Source organism: Phyllopteryx taeniolatus, chromosome 8 (genome assembly GCF_024500385.1).
Source record: "Phyllopteryx taeniolatus isolate TA_2022b chromosome 8, UOR_Ptae_1.2, whole genome shotgun sequence".
Taxonomy (NCBI): Eukaryota; Metazoa; Chordata; class Actinopteri; order Syngnathiformes; family Syngnathidae; genus Phyllopteryx; species Phyllopteryx taeniolatus.
In genome coordinates, this window is record NC_084509.1 from 11,578,971 (window position 1) to 11,599,185 (window position 20,215).

Here is a 20,215-nt window from a genome sequence, read left to right on the forward strand (position 1 = left end):
ATTGTAATTCACATCTATCTATTCGTTCAAGGTTAATGGATTAAATGTGGTTGAGCAACTATCAGAGTAGCGATCACTATTTGCAACACAACTACTTTAGTCCAATGTGATTTGGATATGTTTTATTACTTTGTTCAGTTCATCATAATTAGAATTAACAGGATAAATATGAGATGAGGAACTGTCTTACAACAGGTCTTACATCTCTTGAACAAAGAATTGGAGGTATCATCTTCAGCCAAAATCTGGCATATCTTTTACTGTCATGTCTTCGTCACTCTTCAAATGGTTCAGCCTCACTCCACTTGCAGAGGCGCAGCTGGGGAACCTTGACCTTGCAGCTGTACAGGCCCGGTCTCCGTTTGACCAGGTCAAAGTTCTCAGACGTGGCTAGCCCCAACCGCCTGTTATCCTTGTAGAAGTAGTAGTTTACGGGAGGCGCTGGAGCGCGGGCGTTGTACTGGAGATGGCAAGTGAGCTTCATCAGATCCATGGGAAGCAGGTCGTTGTCTGCGATGACCTCAAGCACGGGCTGTGTCAGAACCTCTGAGGGAAAACAATCATTATATATATATATATATATATATATATATATCCTCAAGTTCCAACAAACTACTTAAACATCCTACTCAACATACAGTCATTGTATAACTGTACAGTATAAGGATATCCATATACTGTATATCTTAAATTAACAATACCGTGCTGCCTTGAAATACGAGTTTAATTTGTTCCGTGACCACGCCCGTAACTTAAAACACTTGTATGTCAATTCATCTTTCCCCATTGAAATGAAAGGAAATGCCATTTATCTGTTCCGGCCTGCTCCCCTAAAGATTTTGTAATGTCTTTTATTGAATAAAAATAGGGGGGGGCAGTATTAAACAGACTTAAGGATAGACAGTACATGGTGTGGTCACAACTTGGTAAACTACAGTAAAGGCCTCTTTATACTCCTGCACTCGCATTGCATCACATGACCGACGCATTGGGCCCCTATGCGACACTTGACGCGCACACAGCACAAATTGTCGCTGCGCGCAGAATGCCGAATGATTGGTCCGTTTTAGTCACATGCTGTGATGACGTACTCAGCTTTCCCCTCGGTTCCGCATACCACCGCCGCCGCCTTGAACGATTTTGCGATTTTTTCCTGCGCCATCACACTGCGGGACGCCTGTGGAAATTCAGCTACTGTGGGACGAAGACGAAGAAGAGCTGGAAAGCGGGTCCTTCGGCAGAAAGAGAAGAGGAAAGCACAGAGCCTAGAACTGAATATGGGGACTATGAATGTTGGGACTATGACAGGAAAATCTCGGGAGTTGGTTGACATGATGATTAGGAGAAAGGTTGATATATTGTGTGTCCAGGAGAGCAGGTGGAAAGGCAGTAAGGCTAGAAGTTTAGGGGCAGGGTTTAAATGATTTTACCATGGTGTAGATGGGAAGAGAAATGGAGTTGGGGTTATTTTAAAAGAAGAGTTGGCTAAGAATGTCTTGGGAGGTGAAGAGTATCAGATCGAGTGATGAGGCTAAAACTTGAATTTGAGGGTGTTATGTATAATGTGATAAGTGGCTATGCCCCACAGGTAGGATGTGACCTAGAGGTGAAAGAGAAATTCTGGAAGGAGCTAGATGAAGTAGTTCTGAGCATCCCAGACAGAGAGAGAGTCGTGATTGGTGCAGATTGTAATGGACATGTTGGTGAAGGAAATAGGGGTGATGAAGAAGTGATGGGTAAGTACGGCATCCAGGAAAGGAACTTGGAGGGACAAATGGTGGTAGACTTTGCAACAAGGATGCACAAGGCTGTAGTGAACACTTTTTTTCCAGAAGAGGCACGAACATAGGGTGACCTACAAGAGCGGAGGTAGAAGCACACAGGTGGATTACATCTTGTGCAGACGATGTAATCTGAAGGAGGTTACCAACTGTAAGGTAGTGGTAGGGGAGAGTGTGGCTAGACAGCATAGGATGGTGGTGAGTAAGATGACTCCGGTGGTGGGGAGGAAGATTAGGAAGACAAAGGCAGAGAAGAGAACCATGTGGTGGAAGCTGAGACAGGACGAGTGCTGTGCAGCTTTTCGGGAAGAGGTGAGACAGGCTCTCGGTGGACAGGAGGAGAAGACTGGACCACTGCAGCAAAGGTGATCAGAGAGGCAGGCAGGAGAGTATTTGGTGTGTCTTCTGGCAGGAAAGGAGAGAAGGAGACTTTGTGGTGGAACACAGTACAGGAAATCATACAAGGAAAAAGGTTAGCTAAGAAGAAGTGGGACACTGAGAGGACTGAGGAGAGGCGAAAGGAATACATTGAGATGCGACACAGGGCAAAGGCAAAACAAGAGGCATATGATGACATGTATGCCAGGTTGGACACTAAAAAAGGCGAAAGGGAACTATACAGGTTGGCCAGACAGAGGGATAGAGATGGGAAGGATGTGCAGCAGGTTAGGGTGATTAAGGATAGAGATGGAAATATGTTGACTGGAAAGAATACTTCGAGGAGTTGATGAATGAGGAAAATGAGAGAGAAGGGAGAGTAGAAGAGGCAAGTGTGGTGGACCAGGAAGTGGCAATGATTCGTAAGGGGGAAGTTAGAAAGGCATTAAAGAGAATGAAAAATGGAAAGGCAGTTGGTCCTGATGACATTCCTGTGGAGGTATGGAAGCATCTAGGAGAGGTGGCTGTGGAGTTTTTGACCATCTTGTTCAATAGAATTCTAGCACGTGAGAAGATGCCTGAGGAATGGAGGAAAAGTGTGCTGGTGCCCATTTTTAAGAACAAGGGTGATGTGCAGAGCTGTGGGAACTATAGAAGAATAAAGTTGATGAGCCACACAATGAAGTTATGGGAAAGAGTAGTGGAGGCTAGACTCAGGACAGAAGTGAGTATTTGCGAGCAACAGTATGGTTCCATGCCTAGAAAGAGTACCATAGATGCATTATTTGCCCTGAGGATGTTGATGGAAAAGTACAGAGAAGGTCAGAAGGAGCTACATTGTGTCTTTGTAGATCTAGAGAAAGCCTATGACAGAGTACCCAGAGAGGAACTGTGGTACTGCATGCGGAAGTCTGGAGTGGCAGAGAAGTATGTTAGAATAATACAGGACATGTACGAGGGCAGCAGAACAGCGGTGAGGTGTCCTGTAGGTGTGACAGAGGAGTTTAAAGTGGAGGTGGGACTGCCATCACGGATCAGCCCTGAGCCCTTTCCTGTTTGCAGTGGTAATGGATAGACTGACAAATGAGGTTAGAATGGAATCCACATAGACCATGATGTTCGCAATTGACATTGTGATCTGCAGTGAAAGCAGGGAGGAGGTGGAGGAACAGTTAGAAAGATGGAGGCATGCACTGGAAAGCAGAGGAATGAAGATTAGCCGAAGTAAGACAGAATATATGTGCATGAATGAGAGGGGTGGTGGGGGAAGAGTGAGGCTACAGGGAGGAGAGAAGACCATGGGTTGAGGACTTTATACTTGGGGTCAACCGTCCAGAGCAATGGTGAGTGTGGTCAGGAAGTGAAGAAATGGGTCCAAGCAGGTTGGAACGGGTGGAAGAAGGTGTCAGGTGTGTTATGTGACAGAAGAGACTCTGCTAGGATGAAGGGCAAAGACTATAAAACAGTGGTGAGGCCAGCCATGATGTATGGATTAGAGACAGTGGCAGTGAAGAGACAACTGGAAGCAGAGCTGGAGGTGGCGGAAATGAAGATGTTGAGGTTCGCTCAACATGAGCTCATCAGAGGGACAGCCGAGGGTCGATGTTTTGGAGACAAAGTTAGAGAGAGAGCAGACTTCGATGGTTTGGACACGTCCAGAGGAGAAATAGTGAGTATATTGGTAGAAGGATGAGGAGGATGGAGCTGCCAGGCAAGAGAGCGAGAGGAAGACCAAAGAGAAGGTTGATGGATGTCATGAGGGAAGACACGAGGGCAGTTGGTGTTCGAGAGGAGGATGCAGGAGATTACATGGAAAAGGATGACACGCTGTGGCGACCCCTAAAGGGACAAGCCGAAAGGAAAAGAAGAAGTATTGTTTTATCTGTCTACTCATGTTGCTCGACTGTTTCTGTTCAAATATTATTTGCATATAGGTCTGTAAGACCGTGGCACCGATTTTATTTATTATCCCATAAAGATAATTTTAAAAATAAAATCAGTCGAACGACGACTCATAAAACCTTGTACGTCGGGTCACTCGCATCTAATTTATTATTGCGTTTGTATTTTTCCAGTGGTTTTCTAATCTTGCAGCTACATGAAGGCCTTTGGTTGTATCGTGGTTCACAAAGCTGACTTATGTTGTTGTCAATGCCCCGTTTGCAATTCCAACATAGCTGGTTTTAAAGTAGCTGGTGCAGGCTTGATTCGTGCCCAATAACCTATTCACAACTACCCTTTTACCACAAGTAGTGATGACAAAGCTGACTTTTATGCGTCTAATGTTACATACAGCTTGTGACGAGACAAAACCAACACATGAACTCACCTAAGACATTCACTTGAATGTCATTTGAAATCGTTGAATGAGTTTGTCTGTCGTCATCCCAAGACACCCTGCAGGTGTACAGTCCTTGGTCCTCCGTGCTCAAGTGGGGCAAGCTCAGTTGTGGGTTAAAGCCACTTTGCCTAATGACTTCCACGCCATCTTTGTACAAAATCACCTCGTGATGTTGGCGGCGGCCGCGGACGCGACACATCATGTTCAAGGTCCCTCCGACAAGGCCGGGAAGCTGCGGGACCTGGAGGATGGCCCAACCTCCTGAAGAGAAGCGCGCGGAGAAAGACGGAGTCAACCGAGAGGTTACAAAAACTCCAGCAACATTTTGGAGCGGCTATCTGCCTGACAAGTGAGTTGTAATTACACAGTCAGAGGGGGCGGAAGCGGGTAAACTGGCTCAAAGCCTATGTGCAGCTGTGTGTGATGCGGCCCTTTGCTGGGCCACAAAACCCTTTTTCAGCAATGGCAAATTTCGATCAGCACCACCCAACACCCAGTAAAATGTATCGGGCAGTAAAATGTGGCCCTAAGTTCTGTGCCCCCCAACTTTTAAGTTTACAGCTGAGAGATTACATAAAAATGCATTCAGATGACCCTTACCGTCCACATTTATGTCTACAGGGGTACTTTTGAGTGTATATATGTTTCCCACAGCCGTGTCCCTGACTCCTTGGCACTGAAAAACTCCACTGTCGCTAAGGGAGCCCTTCAGAGTCAACATCTGTGCGCGATGCTCAAGGCGCTTGGATCCCTTGAACCACAAATAATTCCACGTGGACCTGCGGCCATCGGGAATGCTGCATCTGAGCTGGACGCGTTCCCCAGAGAAGACCCGGGAATATCCAGACACCAACTCTGCTATTGCGCCGTAGGTGGTCTCTACACAGAAAGAGAATAAGCCCAAACAGTGAAAATATGCACTGACCACCATGATATACACACACAAATGGTTCATACCGGCAGAGACGATGAGCGTTGGTAGAGTGGAAAGAACTGAAATGCAAAACACATTTGACAAATATAAATGATAGTTTCCATGAAATTTGTCTCACTCGATATACACTCACCAAGAAAGGATATCGTGGCTATCATGGTTGACTTTTCCTTTTCTTTTTCTTGATGGGAGGCAGCCAACTTTTATTTCAAGAGAAGGGAAGTGAAAATAGTTTTTTTTTTTTTTTTTAAAGGAATTCCTCTTTTCTCTTCTTTCATTTCACTTTTATTCTACAAGGAACACACTGAAAAAACCTGGAGGGGATTGACATTTTGAACTATTTATAAGTCACCATTTGGAAAAGTAGTACATTATAAGACGCAAGTATCCTTTAAAAAAAATAAATAAAAAATCATATTTACATATATTTGGGTTTTGGATAAAAATGACAAAATAGAACACATTTGGAGGGACACCAAAGTTATAAGGCATCACAGTAGAAAGCAATTTTCTTTAATAATATTCAAATTTCCCAATGTAGTCCTTTAATTTGATTGTCTAGGTGAAATCACAAGGTTCTACTGCTCTTTGCCTTTCAAGGACAACCACATCACTCTAGTGTAAGGAACCATATGATTTGTCCCAGCCAATTAGGTACATTAAAATTTGAAATGAACTCATTCACTGCCAGAGACATCGATTGTAATCCAACGTTTATACTGCCACCAACGCATACACGTCAAGTAAAGTTTTCATCGGTTAGGTGTGGAAGAGGGTTTCGCCTAGCTTGTCTGTGAAATTCAGGTTTGTAAACCATTGTAATGACTATGATCATATCCCTGTTGATGGCAGTGTTGCATTACGGTGCTTTGGATTCAAGATCAGCACAGCTTTCAAGTAGAAGATAAAGATTAGGCAGCGAATCTCAGCTTGTCACATCAATTATGAGGCACAAAAACAGTAGGACAAGTTTAGGCACCTTAGACTTGAACAGAGTATAGAGAGGTATGGTATAAACAGAGTATGTGTCGCAGTAGTAAGTAGAATGTGTTGTGATCGTGACAAAAGGTGAAATGACAAAACTGCATTAAAAAAGCCACTTATCTCCAACTCGAGTCATGCAGTGTTATGCGTCAGTCAGTGTCGCTCAAAGCGTGTTTTTTTTTTTTTAATAAATGAGTTTATCATCAAAACCCCTCTCTCAGTTGTTTTTTGTTTTATAAGTTGAGGCATACAAACAATATTAGTGTAAGTAGTCACTTTTCTACTTGACTTTTTTTTTTTTTTTTCTCACAAAAAGCTTCTCCTCTCTACTTTTTGGTTAGAAACCAGTGTTTTGGGTGAAACCAACCCATGTTCTAATACTCATTATGAAGGACAGGAATAAGCTAGTAACAAACTTGTTTCTGGTGTAAGCAGAATCTACTCTGTGGTACGTTTGGTGCTTACATTGTCAAATAATATTCTCTGAGTTTGAAAGAGGAGTCAAAATGCTTTAAAGCGGCTGGCAATATGGCGAACCATTCTTTGAAAACAACTGGCTGTGAATGGGTTCAATGAATATTTTGTACTAATCACCATCGGGGTCATATTTTCAACTTTTCCTTTGGCAATGCTGGAAAAATTACCCCGCCCACAACAACAAAAATGGGGAAATAAATTAGTTTAAGAACTAAGGAAATGAAACACCAGGTCTTTGAAATCATGATTCCAAAAATCGTGGGACATTTTAAAATATTTCTTGAAATCCACCAGGGACTTTTATTTATTTATTAATTTTTATTTCTGAATACAATACACTGGTGTAGAAATAGATTTAAACCCTATTTGTCTGGGCTTGCACAATCTTGGGTCGTTGCGGGAAAGAACAGTGTGAGCTAAAAATGTTGACACAGGCATTCTTTTTTTCAGGTTTTATTAAGTCATCATCGTCACCGTCAAACAGACCCACCGATGCGAAGAAAACAACTCTGCCCCAATAAGTTACATTTAAATAAAGGACAGTATTGATTTAAAATCTCATATATGATACAATAACAAACCTATAAGGATGTTTTAAAGCTCTTACTACTCTCCAGCCCCTCACGCCCCCCCCCCCCCCCCACAGAAATAATAAATAAATAAAAAACTCCTTTACAAAAATGTAATACTTGACGGAAAATTACCAATCACAATAGTGACTAATATGAGTGTCCATGAAAAGAGCGAATTATCTTTGTAAAGGAATTTTTATTTTTTTTCCCTATTCAGGCCAATGTGAGTAACCCCACCGATAGCTTATAGAGTGCTTTAAAAACGTACTCGAGCTAGTCAGTTTAAAAGTCTGGTCTCAAAACCAGAAGAAAAAAAAACCCACAACATATATGGCTGCGAAGCAGTAATAAGAAAATGATTAAAATCGGAATATTACACACACGTCCAAATGGTTGGTGCCACTACACGGCATACCTAAAAATGCAGTGACTATTGTTCAGAATACCATCTTTAAAATCATAAGTGCTTCAAAATAAAACTAAAATAAAAATTCTGCCGCACTAATAGATTATAGATATTCGATGTGGTTGTTCAAGGAGAAAGAGAATCCTTTGTATAAGGGTTCTATTGCAATTAAGATGGAAATATCACTGGGTTACCACTAGCATCTCCTCTAGTGCGACACTCGTCAATCACTTCATAGGAAAATAAAAGCACCTCAGTCCATGAACAGTGGGGGAGGCCTTATGACGATTGCTTGACCTGAATGTAAAAAAAAAAAAAAAACATGCAATGCATGTGCACGCAAACGCACATATGCCCAACTGACTGCGTTCTCAGAATTGAATTGAAAGAAACAATGTCTTTTAAAAACTAGCCCAGTGGAACCTCAAAAAGTCAAAAACCTACACCGAACCCAGGTGGGGCCAAACCCCCCCCCCCCAACCCCAATCGCAAGGGCACATATAAACAAACAACCATTCATACTCGTCTGTACAATTTATCTAACATGCATGTTTTGGGGAGCATGGGAAGAAAATGGAAACACAGAGCTGTGATTTGAACCCAGATCCTCAGTGGCATATGAGCTAACCATTAGCACACAGTGGTGAAACATAATTTCATGTTAAATATAGATTTTGGACATCGAACTGTTTATACGTGATGTGGTGTTTCAGTGTCATGATAGTTGGGATGGCTGTACAGAAGGGTTGTTACTTCAGTATTTTTTTTTGGTCTTCTTTCTTACAAGTAGCCCCATTTTAATTTTTTGGGTGTTAACGGAATGTTTCCGTATTATCCTCTAAGTGCATGTAATTTACAGTGTTCAATGAAGTATAAAAGTAGAAATAGATTTTTAACAAGTGTTAGCGGTTTGATTATCCTGCTTTCCTTTCCATTCCTCAACCGGTACGTACTGATGTTTTACAAACTAAGGACTTTAATTTAGACCTCCTGTGACTGAGTCGTGCATCGGAATCCACCAGTTTGAAAGAATTGACTGCTGCGTTAGCTTCATGACATTTTTCACAACAAAAGCTAGTGTTTAGTTACGTGTTACGTTCATATTTAAAATCTGGGAAATATTGTTTTCAGAGTCAACCAAATTGGAGGTTGACTTGAGTGTAATGGACGCAAACACGGTCGACGTTTGAGGTTCCACTGCGCTAACAACTAGAATAATGACGCACGTCGGCTGTATGTGCCAGCAGAGAGCGATTGCGGGATGCATCATGGGAGATTTCAGCCACAAGCCCAATTTTACATGCTGTTCACGTTTTGGCATTCCCAAAACTACAGTGACAGTTTTGACCTATTGTAAAATACACTACCCGCAAAAAGTTAGAGGCATAATAGGGTTTTGGTGAAATTTCAGGATAACCTAAAATGCACTTTAACCTTTACAATTTAATTTGGCCTTTGTCTAAACTTTTAAATGCACATGTCCAACTGTCCACTGTTCCAGTATTTTTTTTTTCAAACCTTGCTCTCTAACAGAAGAGGAATGGCAAAATTCACAACAAGTATTTGACCCATTAATTGACCAATGAATAAAAAAGGATAAAAGACATCCACTTCTATGCCTTTCTGTGACGGAGAGCAATATATTTCCTAGTTCAATTAGAATTGGTAATTTAAATAGGCCTCTTCATCCCGCCATTCGCATTCTGACATCATGACGACACCTAAACATTTATCAACAGTATCTTATTAAAGAACAGTAAGTTATGCAAAAAGTACTGAAACATTGAACATTTGGACATTCAAAAGTCTTAAAAAGGTCGGATAAAGTCCACCTATAGAGGTTATAGTTCATTTTAGGTTCATCCTGAAATTTCACCTAAAAGCTGAAAATCCCTAACTTTTTGTAAGGCATATCCTCACCTTTTATTTTACTCGGTCTTGACCACAGAGGGAATAATAATAAGTATGACCCAATCATGATTGGTTATTCCTGTCAAATATCAGAAGGAGTTTCAGACCTTCTAATTTGAATGGCTGGCTGGATGGAAGGATGAGTGGCATGGTTTCTCTAGTATCAACCAGCAAACACTTGCGGCGTTAGTGGCGGTGGCAGGTGCTCGTTCTCAACGTTATCAGAATCGATGGCTGAGGAGGCCGCCGCCGCGCCTTTTGCCACACTCGTGGCGGCGCCGGCAACGACTGGAGGGTTCTGCGTCTCGAAAGATTCCAGGACGCTCTGCACCTTCTGCTCCACTTCGTCCGTCCAGTCGATGAGGTCGCTCTCCAGCTGGCGCGCTCGCTCCATGACGAGCTCCTGTCGCTGACCCAGGCCCGTGAGCAGGTCAAGACGCTTGTGGACCTGGCTGAGCGTGGCACCGCCCGCCAGTGGGTGGTTGGGCGACGCCTGGCCCCCAGACATGTACCGGTCAAACTCCTCCGAGGTCATGTTGAGCGACTTGCCGTCCAGCTTCTCTATGAATGCAACGGCGCAACACTGAGGAGAGAAAGTGTACACATTCATGAATGCAACACTCTTGAGTTGCTTGGAAACACGGGGTGCCATGAGGGGCGAGAAAAGTGATGACGATTCCAGGAACCTCGGACTGTGATAAAATACAGAAAAATACAAGAACAATTTTCACTCGCTCAGTGCAATAAATGAAAAAACAAATACAACAGAACTCCTGAGTATTTTTGGAGGTACACAACATACAAATGAAACAAACTGGCCCCTCCAGGAAAATGAAGACACCTTGGATTATAAACATGATCACTCTCCAGTTATGATGCCACAATACCCTTTTAACATTATTGCTACTTTCAAACGTGCATCACGTTCAATACAGATTAGCTAGTTTTGCCATTTTATATAGCACCTGAATAATGACGGTGACACACGATTGATTGCTGCTTTGGTTTGGTGGCAGCACTGTTAGTAGTTGCTGAACTTCTAATGCTACGTAGCATAAGCACGTACGTGTGCTGGTAGCACTGAGTGACAGGCTATACTGACTCAGTTCGCATTTTTTGTTTTCCCGCATAACCACTTGGGTGATACTTCAAATAATAAACGCTGGGGGAAGGCCTTATGAGGATTGCTTGATCTGAATAAACAGGTTGTGTTACCAACATATCGCACACATCGGCTAGTTAATATCACTCCTTCTTTGGCCACACCGTCACACAACTGACGCTGAGGGACTTTCCATCTTCGGAGGATAATTCCTAGGAATGGCTGTCATCTATTTTGCTGTGCTAAGCTACGCATTTAGCCCCACTTTCGGTCACTACGTTTACTTTTACAACTTGTTAACGCAAGTGGATCAGGAAAAGTACAGCTCTGTTTGACTGTTGTCACACACATTTGCGCCATGTTTGACCACAGCTGATCACCGTGATCATTGTCAAATTTATCACAATCATATAGTTGCCGAACCCTATCCGGTCGTTCTGCAAGACTTATGTCTGGGGTTTATCATCTTTTGCATTCAATCGGCAAACTGCATAGATGCCAAACTTAAACCAGGTCACAGACTCAATTTGACCTATGTTATGCATAAAACAGAGAAAAACTGGATTTGGGGGAAGTGGACATTTAAGAATAATGTAGCCTCCGTTTTGGAAAATCTAATTTAACGACTTTTTAAAGGGGTCACAGACACCCTGTATAAAACAGGGCTCTACACTATTTTTTGGTATGATAGTTAGGAATGTTAATGCTACATTAAAGGACAAATTACGGAAAATGTACTTTTTAAATTGCTTGTCATGTTCACCATTAGTAGAAACAGGGGTATATGGGAGAAGAAAATGCTTATAATATGTCTCCTTTAAAACGTAACCATTACAGCTAATGAAGATTTCTGGAAGGAGACAGCTTGATCCTGAAACAAGTTAATTCCTGATGGAAGATTTTGCTTTGAAATTACTGGGAAGTCAACTAGCATCACATAATGGTTTGTGTTCAACTTTAAAGGTTCTACTTTACAAAATTCAGCTGTCAATGAATGTAATGTAATGAATATTTTTCCTGACCAGATTAGTAAAGTAGTAGCCATCCTCTCCGGTCATGAGCCTGCTGGGGTTGCAGAAGCGAGTGATGTACTGGATGTTGGACTGAAGCCGTGGGGGATTCGCCTTCAGCACGATGTAGATGAGCGTGGGCAGGAAGTCGTCCGCCGACGCCGCCTCCTTTTTGCTGATGCGGATGCCGTTGAAGATGTGCTTGCTGCAGCGCGTAATGCATGCCAGCTTGTCTTTGGGTACCCGCTTGGAATCAATTTCGATCACATCTGGGGAGAGGCGTATGTTATTTGAGGGGACGCCAAAGCGTGGACAGGGGGTCCTAGAGGTTTACGACGGAGTTCTGTTCACATGGCAGCGATGTAACCTGAATTTGCACTTAAATCAGAAAACACCGTAGTCTATCACCAACCTATGCTAACCCCATGGTAAAGTTAGTTTTATAGTAAATATTTGCATGAAAAACACTTCTTGGCCATAAATCTAATTAAAATAATAATAATTAAAAAAATATATATATGGCGGCAAGTGAGCATTCTTGTGCCATGTGACCATGTATTTGTAGGTCGCAGCGCAAACTAGTTGGCTGCGGCCCATTCATAACCTCAAAAGGTCGTATGATGGTACTGTGGTGAATCGAAGACCCCCTGTAGTATCACTAGATGGGCGGGAGATTAACCTGTGATGGCTTTAACCACGCTGTCGGAAGCCTCGGGGATCTCCTCATCAACGGGAACACCCAGCATCTCGATGGTGACCCAATGCAAGGCCCTGTCAATAAAAAAGTCAGATGCTACAATGTAGAATGTGAGAATGGCGGCTTTACGTGGACAAAAATAATACCTGCACCTCACATATACAGTTGAAACTAGAAGTTTACAAACACAATATAAAAAGAATTTTAAAAAAAACCTAACTGTCATGAACTCTACATGAAATCAGACTATAAACTTTTCTGGTTTTAGGTAGGATGACCAAAAGTATTTCTATTTGCTAAATGCTAAAATAGTGAGAGGAGGATTTTTTAAGGCATTACTATGCCTTTAAAATTTTTGCGAACACCCAGATATAGGATGCCATGACTTTGGGAGCGTCTGATAACTTTATTGACAACATTTGAGTTAATTAGAGATAGACCACTGGCTGTATTTGAACTTGACAACCTGACAAACACTGCTTCTTTGTGTAACATCATGGAAATAAAGTCAAAAGAAATAAGCCAAAATACCAGGAAGATAATTGTGGACAAAATTGTGAGGGATGTTCTGTGGTCTGAAGAAATTTAAATTGAACTGTTTGGCAATAATGTACACGTTTGTAGGAAAAAAGACGGAAGCTTACAAGCCGGAGAACATCATCCCAACTTTGAAATACAGGGGTGGCGACATTTTGTGGGTTTGTTTTACTACGGGAGGCACTGGTGCACTTTACAAAACAGATGGCATCATGAGGAAAGAACATTATGTGGAACTACCGAAGCAACATTTCAAGACATCAGCCAGGAAATTAAAGCTTTGGCGCAAATGAGTCTTCCAAATGGACAATGACCTCAAGCATACTGCCAAACTGTTTGTAAAGTGGCTTGAGGATAAAGTCAATGTTTTGGATTGGCCACCACAAAGCCCTGATATCTCAATCCTGTTGAAAATTTGTGGGCAGACCTGAAAAGGCATGCAAGCAAGGGGCCTACAAACTCATTTAAACCCATTTTTTTCGGGAGGAATGGGCCAAAATTCCTGCCAACTATCGTGGTATGCTGTTTTGATTTTTTAATCGAATGCTATTGGAAGGATGTCCAAAACATTTGACTCAGGTCATACAGTTTAAAGGCAATGGTACCAAATAATGAAATGTAAGTAAACATTTTACATTGAAGAAAGCAACTAAAAATTGTCAAAAAAAACCCAAAACATCTCTTTATTCTGGCATTTAGCGAATGTAAATATTTTTGGTCATTCTAATTGACCTAAAAAAGAAAGTTTGGTTTGATTTCATGTCAGACTGTGAGAAACAAAAAGTGTATGTCTTTTAGTAGTGTATGTAAACTTCTGGTTTCAACTGTACTAGTATTGTTGTTTTATAATGCAAAATCAAATTTTATCCTATTACTCGATAAATTGACGGGATAATTTGGCGAATACTCGATTCTAAAAGTATTTGTTGGATTAGCCCTACTCATCTGCCTTAAAGCTTCTTTATACTTGTGCGGGTGGTGACCGCGCTGACGTCACTGCGGCTATCCCGCATGCAGTTTGCCTTTATACTAGCGCGCAGTTTTTGAAAATGTACTGCAGTTCCCCTCCAAGCCGGCGGTGTCGCTACGGCTGGTATTCGCTAGGAGACCACAGGATGGAGTTTCCTCTGCATTTTTTGACCATTTCTGGTAGCCGTTTTTACTTTCCTTTCCGTAACAAGGAACAAAGCAACAACCATGGCGACTGTGGAACAGTGTCTGCGAGAAGAAATGGACCTAGATGATCAGATGATACATTTAATTATGCTGCAAAATTGATCAAGAAGGCGGCGGCGTAGGTGGTATGTGGAACCAAGGGGAACGCCGAGTACGTCATCACAGCATGTGACTAAAACGGACCAATCACGAGAGATGATCTCCGCGGGACGCATCGGGGCCACGTGGCCCAGTGCATTGGTCACGTGATGCAATGCGGACGCTGTTGGCCGCGGGAGTATAAAGAGGCCTTTAGAGTTCTCGGGTTCGGGTTGCAAATCTCAGCTCAGGCCTTCTTGTATAGAACTGGCATGTTACCCTGTGCTTGTTTGGGTTTTTCTTCCTCCCACATAGATGTACTTGCGACAAGATTTTTCATAGGTGTGAATGTTTGTTTGTCAATATGTGCCCTGCGACAGTTTGAATTACAGCTGTATCTTACATCTACTGACCTAATCCTCTTCTGAATGGCCAGGTCTTTCTTCTCATCATCTGACGTTTCAGGACAGAAAACCTCCTTGTAAAGACGTGTCATCATGTACCTTTCCACTTCGTCCATTATGCCCTCTACGTAGTCTGAGGAGCCTAAGAGCAAAGACAACATCATGAGAACAACAAAAAACTAAAAATAGTAGAAGGATACCACACTAGCCTTTTCAAACCTTTGAACTGAGTGTGAAGGCGTTCTGAGAGAGACTGGTAGAAGTCCTGGACGCATTCAGACATGTCATCAGCACATGTGTCCTAAAATAAGAGACAATATGGCAAATGGTTCTATAATGTTCCAAAAAGCCTTAAAACATGTCTTTATCTGGCACTAGGGTACTTGAGCTCACTCGCTTGTAGGCCATGCTCTCAGTAAAAGCGTGACACTGTTTGAAAATTTGTCGGCCATATTTCAGAGGCTTGAGGAAATCGATGAACTCCCTTGTTGCGTGGTCGGTGTCTGCGGGGGAGGGCCGGCTTGCTGTGGAGCTGGAGCTTGGGCTGGACTGAGCGTCCAAAGGGGTGGCAGCATCTGGGGTGAAATACACATTTCATATATTTATCTCACCTTTAAGTTTTCTTTGGGAAATAGCTATTATGACATTAAATAAATACCAGTTGGCGTGTTTAAAACTTTTTCCCTGTGTCATTTCACAACTTAATTTCTGAGTTTATTTGTTCTACTTTGTACGTATGGAATACATGGGTTGTTCCCAACATCTGGGGAACTTTTCATGTCAATAGCACCTTTCGAAATATATTTAGTGAGAAAAATGGTGATGTGTTAAATACTTATTTCAGCCGCTGTATACACCCGATAGGAATAGATCACATCACATGCAAACATTTTTGACCAGAGATCAACTGGAATTATTTCAATCGGAAAGAAAAAAATGTCTCCATGTAATCCTGGCTATTGTGTGGTTATTCAGCTAACCTGACTGTCAATCAAATATACGTTGACGTTCGCTGTCGTCAACTACTGTCTGAATAACGTCTGCCACTGAGGTTATGCCTAATAACAGATAATGTTCCCGCCTTTGTGTTAATCGGGGACTAACACACAACACATGTCTGAGAGGCGTTGACGTTTTACACGACTTTTCCCCAGTGGAGCGAGCTGTTTAGCTCTTTAACTCGCTAGCTTGCAGGCTTGCTCATTAGCTCGCGCGCTAGCTTGATAGCTCATGGCCGGGCTTGTAAACACAACAAACAGTTAACTTTTCCTAAGTGTGTCTGTTGTGTTATTCTATGCGCTGCACATTGAGCAAAGCTGCGGAGTATTGGACAGAGCCAACATTGGCAAGAGTGTACAGGTCCGCCGGCTTTCCATGAGCCAACTCGCAGTTAATAACACAGCCCTCCAACTCTATCGGCTCATTGTGTGATCCACATGCCGGTTCACCACAACAATGACAATTTATTGAGTCTATTTTATTGAACGATAAGTCGATAATAGTAATTATTGTTACAGGCCTATTGGAAGCCATCATCCAATTTTCAAAATTATTGGTGTGGTGTATTTAGATTTAAATGGCCACTCCAACCAGGCTGCATTTTGACAGTCAAGTCACTTTGGGGAAATCTTGTCACATTCCTACTTTCATTAGATGAAATTATATGGTTGTTTGAACATTTTGGTGTTCAAATATACAATGTTCAATTATCTTGTTTTATGTGTCAGCTTTACGGTAAATTTCAACTGGGAGTGACAAATTCACAGCGAGCAGAAAGCACGCTTTGCCTTTCATTTGGAGAAATGTGTAAGCGAGTCTTCGTTTCCTCAAACTGATGTAATACGACAGTGAGAGAGAGAGAGAGAGAACGCGCTAAGAAATATTTTAAAGTGTGTTTTATTATGTTTAAATGAGTTTAAACCATGTGAGAGTGGTAAAGCTGTAAAATTTGTTTATATATGGTCTGAATATCGCAGATTTTCCACCTACAGCGGGTGTGTATGGAATGTATCCCCCGCGACAAATGGGGGTCTATTTTATACTACCATTTGCATAATGTTTTACTTGACTGTCACACCAGTCAGATACTCATCAGTTACAAAGGCCTACCTTTCTTTGGTGGTGTTTTGATGGAGGGAGTGAAAAACTTGGTGACAGTGTTGACCTTGCTTGACTTTTCCTTGGTCTTTCGTTCCTCAAACTTGCTGAAAGGTGCGACAGTGGGCTGTGACTGCGCCCGCTGATGTCTGGTTGCATAGGCTTCCTCTTCCTCTCTCTGCAGCCTGCGACGGGTGAGAGACAAGAGTGAAGCAAGGGAATGTTGATGAGCTGTCAGGAGAACTTAAGTGACCATCATGAACAACTTAAACACACATGGTAGAGCAGTGGCTCTCAAACTGGGGTCCAAGGAACCATTGGGGTCCATGTGCCAGAAACTAGTTTTGTCACATCATTAAAAAAAACACATACCTACATATAGGTTGGTACAGGGTGCACTAATAAAACAGGGTGCACTAATAAAACACACTAAACCAATTCTTACTACCTTAGCTACGAGCCAATTAAAAGAGTTACGATTCTAACATTTCCTTTAAACTTAAAATCCGTGCATATGTGAAGCAGATACTCATCAGCCCTCTTTATGCTTTTTTTTTTCCTCATGTAAAGTTGGTAAAGGTGAGGTAAGGCGACCTCAGCAAAATATTTGGAACCACATACCTCAAGTCTAAATTTTCCAATATGTCACAAAATTATTGTTTTAGTAAAATATAAATAGGCAACATGTCTTTGGCAATGTTCAGCATGATTGATTCCATTAATGCATTCCATCGGATCCTTTCTTGTTAGGGCTGCACAAAATATTGTTTGATCATCGTCATTGCGATGTGTGCATGTGCGATAGACACATCGCAAAGGTCCCAATGATGTAGAGGGAAAAGAACTCAGGTACCCAACATGCACTGCGCGCAACAGTCTATGAATCACAATAGTACTTTGATATTGCTCGCAAAACATTCGTCAAAGAGGCAAAACGTTCTTGCTTCAACTTGTCACTCCCAGCTGTTGTTTACTGTAAAACTGTCACAAAACATAATTAAACAACAAATGTCTGCTAACCTAAATCAGGGTTTCCCACATATACATTTGTGGTGGGCGAGTACAAGTGAATTTTGGCCACCACTTTTGCCGCAATAACATTCAATATTTTAAGTTTTTTTGTGGAATAAAAAAATAAATACATAAGGCTCAGTAGCGCCCCCTACAAATTTGTAAAAAAGCAGCCCCAGCTGTACGTTTCACCGAGGTCAACCAAAATTGGGAAGCATATGTAACAGCCCAAGACCTGGGGGTCATGTAAATAGACACATTGCTCCATCTTGTGATCAGTTATAAAAAAATTTAAACTTGCTGATCGGCCCCAAAAATCCTGATGGTGGAAAGCCTATTATCCACATACTTGATTGTCTGGTGGGCTGGTCTAGCCTACCTGTCAGTGCATGAACTGTTGAAGCCTGCTTGGATAAGAGGTAAAACGTCTTCTTAGACAACACAAAACAGTCCAGCTGCAATTGCTTAAATACCAAGAGAATGAAATGACCTGGATGACTGAAAATGTAGAAAATTAAGGAGTCCCTCGACCAGGCAAATAGTATGAGAACTCCTGTTCTAGAGGGTGCTAACTAACCTCTCAGCGAGAGCCCAGTCGTCCTGGATTTGTTTTTGTTTTTCTCGCTGGTTTTCCTCTCGCCAGCACTTGGAGCACAAGCCCTGCCAAGCTGTGTTGCCATAAAAACCACATCCTTTTGTACAAAGCAGCTCGGACTGGTCCAGATGGATCCGACGCCGTCCAGGGCGTTGGGCCATCATCCTTCACAGGAGGCTGCACGGGGAACAAGACGCGGAGAACACAATGTAAATACAACCTAATATACTATGCGCAGTTAGTATATTAGGTTGTAACAGTGATAAACAACTAGTTTGTTATTGTAACTTCTTATTCATTACAGAATAGGTAAGAACGTGAAACCAATAAATCAAGTGTAAAAAAAAAAAAAACATTCAGATATCTAATCCGCCCTGATATTCAGTCATACATTGTGATTGTGGAGAATTTTACATCCAAACTGTAAAACTGTTGGCTTCAAGGAGTACAATAACTGTCTGTGGCTGGCTAGCTACGGAAGCTAACTACAAAGCTACCCTTGACACCGAGCAACAAAGTCATCATAAAATAACAAGTGTGTTTTCTGTCGACGTACAGTGTCACCCGCAGGATGGGCAAAGTTGCCGCACAACGTCGCTCCTGCTCCAGGCGGCTGTAATGTGGAACGTTTACATTAGCTTTACGGTTAGTTCCGTCCCACTAATAGAGTCCGCCATTTTGTCGTTTGGCTGTGCTGCCCCGTGCTTCTTGTTCTTTCTTCACATATCACGTAAAGATGAAGTAAAATGCTGTATCGCTCTCTAGTGGATTGACTGTGAAATAGCCCTCGTTATACGAGAGTGTACCGAATCTGCGACCAGGAGGCTTTCCAGGGAGCGATGTCGGTTTTGGGTCTGGATTAGAGTTTGACAGTACGACATCTAGCGGTCGGGAGCGCCATCTCCGGCCATCGCTCAATGTACCCCTTTTAAAGACACTCTACTTTAGGCTTGTTTTTATAGCATTTACTTCACTTAGGTTTTTCGAAAGTCTTTTAACACACTTAAAAAATAAATACAAACACATTTAAAAACAATATATATATTGTTTGTCTAACCCTACGTAGGCTATCTGGGCATGAACTGATGAAGCCTGCTCGGATAAGAGGCGCAATGTCTTCTAAGGCAACCAAAACTGTCCAGCTGCGATTGATTCAAATGCCCTGTGGATGAAATGACTTGGATTAATGAGAATATACACATAGAATAGAAGGAGTCCCTGGACCCAAATAGTTTGAGAACTCATGTTGTAGAGGACTGCCACAGTCGCCCCGAGCTGAAGGGGGCGCTGACGGACAGCTGGCAACGGCCCACATCAATGACAAAACATGCTGTACATCAGGGACATTTTTGCGTGTGTTTTATCAACATGTATGTCTTTACATGTGTTTCACCAACAACGTTTATTTACTTAATTGATATTCTGTAATTGCTTAACATTAAACTAACATTACAGTGAAACCCCAAAAAGTGAATGGATGAAATGATGAATCATCCATCCATTTTCTGAGCCGCTTCTCCTCACTAGGGTCGCAGGGCGTGCTGGAGCCAATCCCAGCTGTCATCGGGCAGGAGGCGGGGTACACCCTGAACTGGTTGCCAGCCAATCGCAGGGCACATAGAAACAAACAACCATTCGCACTCACAGTCATGCCTACGGGCAATTTAGAGTCTCCAATCAATGCATGATTTTGGGATATGGGAGGAAACCGGAGTGCCCGGAGA

General features: G+C 42.3%; 2 protein-coding genes across 2 annotated transcripts; both read right to left on the reverse strand.

Moving 5' to 3' along the window:
* Positions 1–107: 107 nt before the first annotated feature.
* LOC133482420 (low affinity immunoglobulin gamma Fc region receptor II-like) lies at positions 108–5,683 on the reverse strand. Its single transcript, XM_061782522.1, has 5 exons — positions 5,568–5,683; positions 5,458–5,493; positions 5,101–5,379; positions 4,489–4,761; positions 108–546 (listed from the first exon to the last, which is right to left on the reverse strand). Exons 1-5 carry the CDS (start codon positions 5,590–5,592, stop codon positions 275–277), a joined length of 885 nt encoding a protein of 294 aa, XP_061638506.1. The 5' UTR covers positions 5,593–5,683; the 3' UTR covers positions 108–274.
* A 1,649-nt stretch (positions 5,684–7,332) lies between these two features.
* Positions 7,333–19,302, reverse strand: rabgef1l (RAB guanine nucleotide exchange factor (GEF) 1, like). Its single transcript, XM_061782516.1, has 9 exons — positions 19,048–19,302; positions 18,474–18,668; positions 16,898–17,070; positions 15,182–15,363; positions 15,008–15,089; positions 14,798–14,930; positions 12,576–12,667; positions 11,909–12,165; positions 7,333–10,367 (listed from the first exon to the last, which is right to left on the reverse strand). The coding sequence occupies exons 2-9, from the start codon at positions 18,653–18,655 to the stop codon at positions 9,948–9,950; spliced, it is 1,521 nt and encodes a 506-aa protein (XP_061638500.1). The 5' UTR covers positions 18,656–18,668; positions 19,048–19,302; the 3' UTR covers positions 7,333–9,947.
* Between the last annotated feature and the right edge of the window lie 913 nt (positions 19,303–20,215).

Excerpts from the sequence above, each read along its gene's own strand:
- LOC133482420 (XM_061782522.1), bottom strand. The coding sequence starts at position 5,592 with ATGATAGCCACGATATCCTTTCTTG. Across the intron at positions 4,762-5,100 it reads TGTAGACATAAATGTGGACG|GAGGTTGGGCCATCCTCCAG; the intron begins GTAAGGGTCATC and ends GCTTCTCTTCAG. Across the intron at positions 547-4,488 it reads CATTCAAGTGAATGTCTTAG|AGGTTCTGACACAGCCCGTG; the intron begins GTGAGTTCATGT and ends GTTTTCCCTCAG.
- rabgef1l (XM_061782516.1), bottom strand. The coding sequence starts at position 18,655 with ATGATGGCCCAACGCCCTGGACGGCGTCGGATCCATCTGGACCAGTCC. Across the intron at positions 15,364-16,897 it reads CAAAACACCACCAAAGAAAG|ATGCTGCCACCCCTTTGGAC; the intron begins GTAGGCCTTTGT and ends ATTTCACCCCAG. Across the intron at positions 12,668-14,797 it reads GCCATTCAGAAGAGGATTAG|GGCCTTGCATTGGGTCACCA; the intron begins GTCAGTAGATGT and ends TTTTATTGACAG.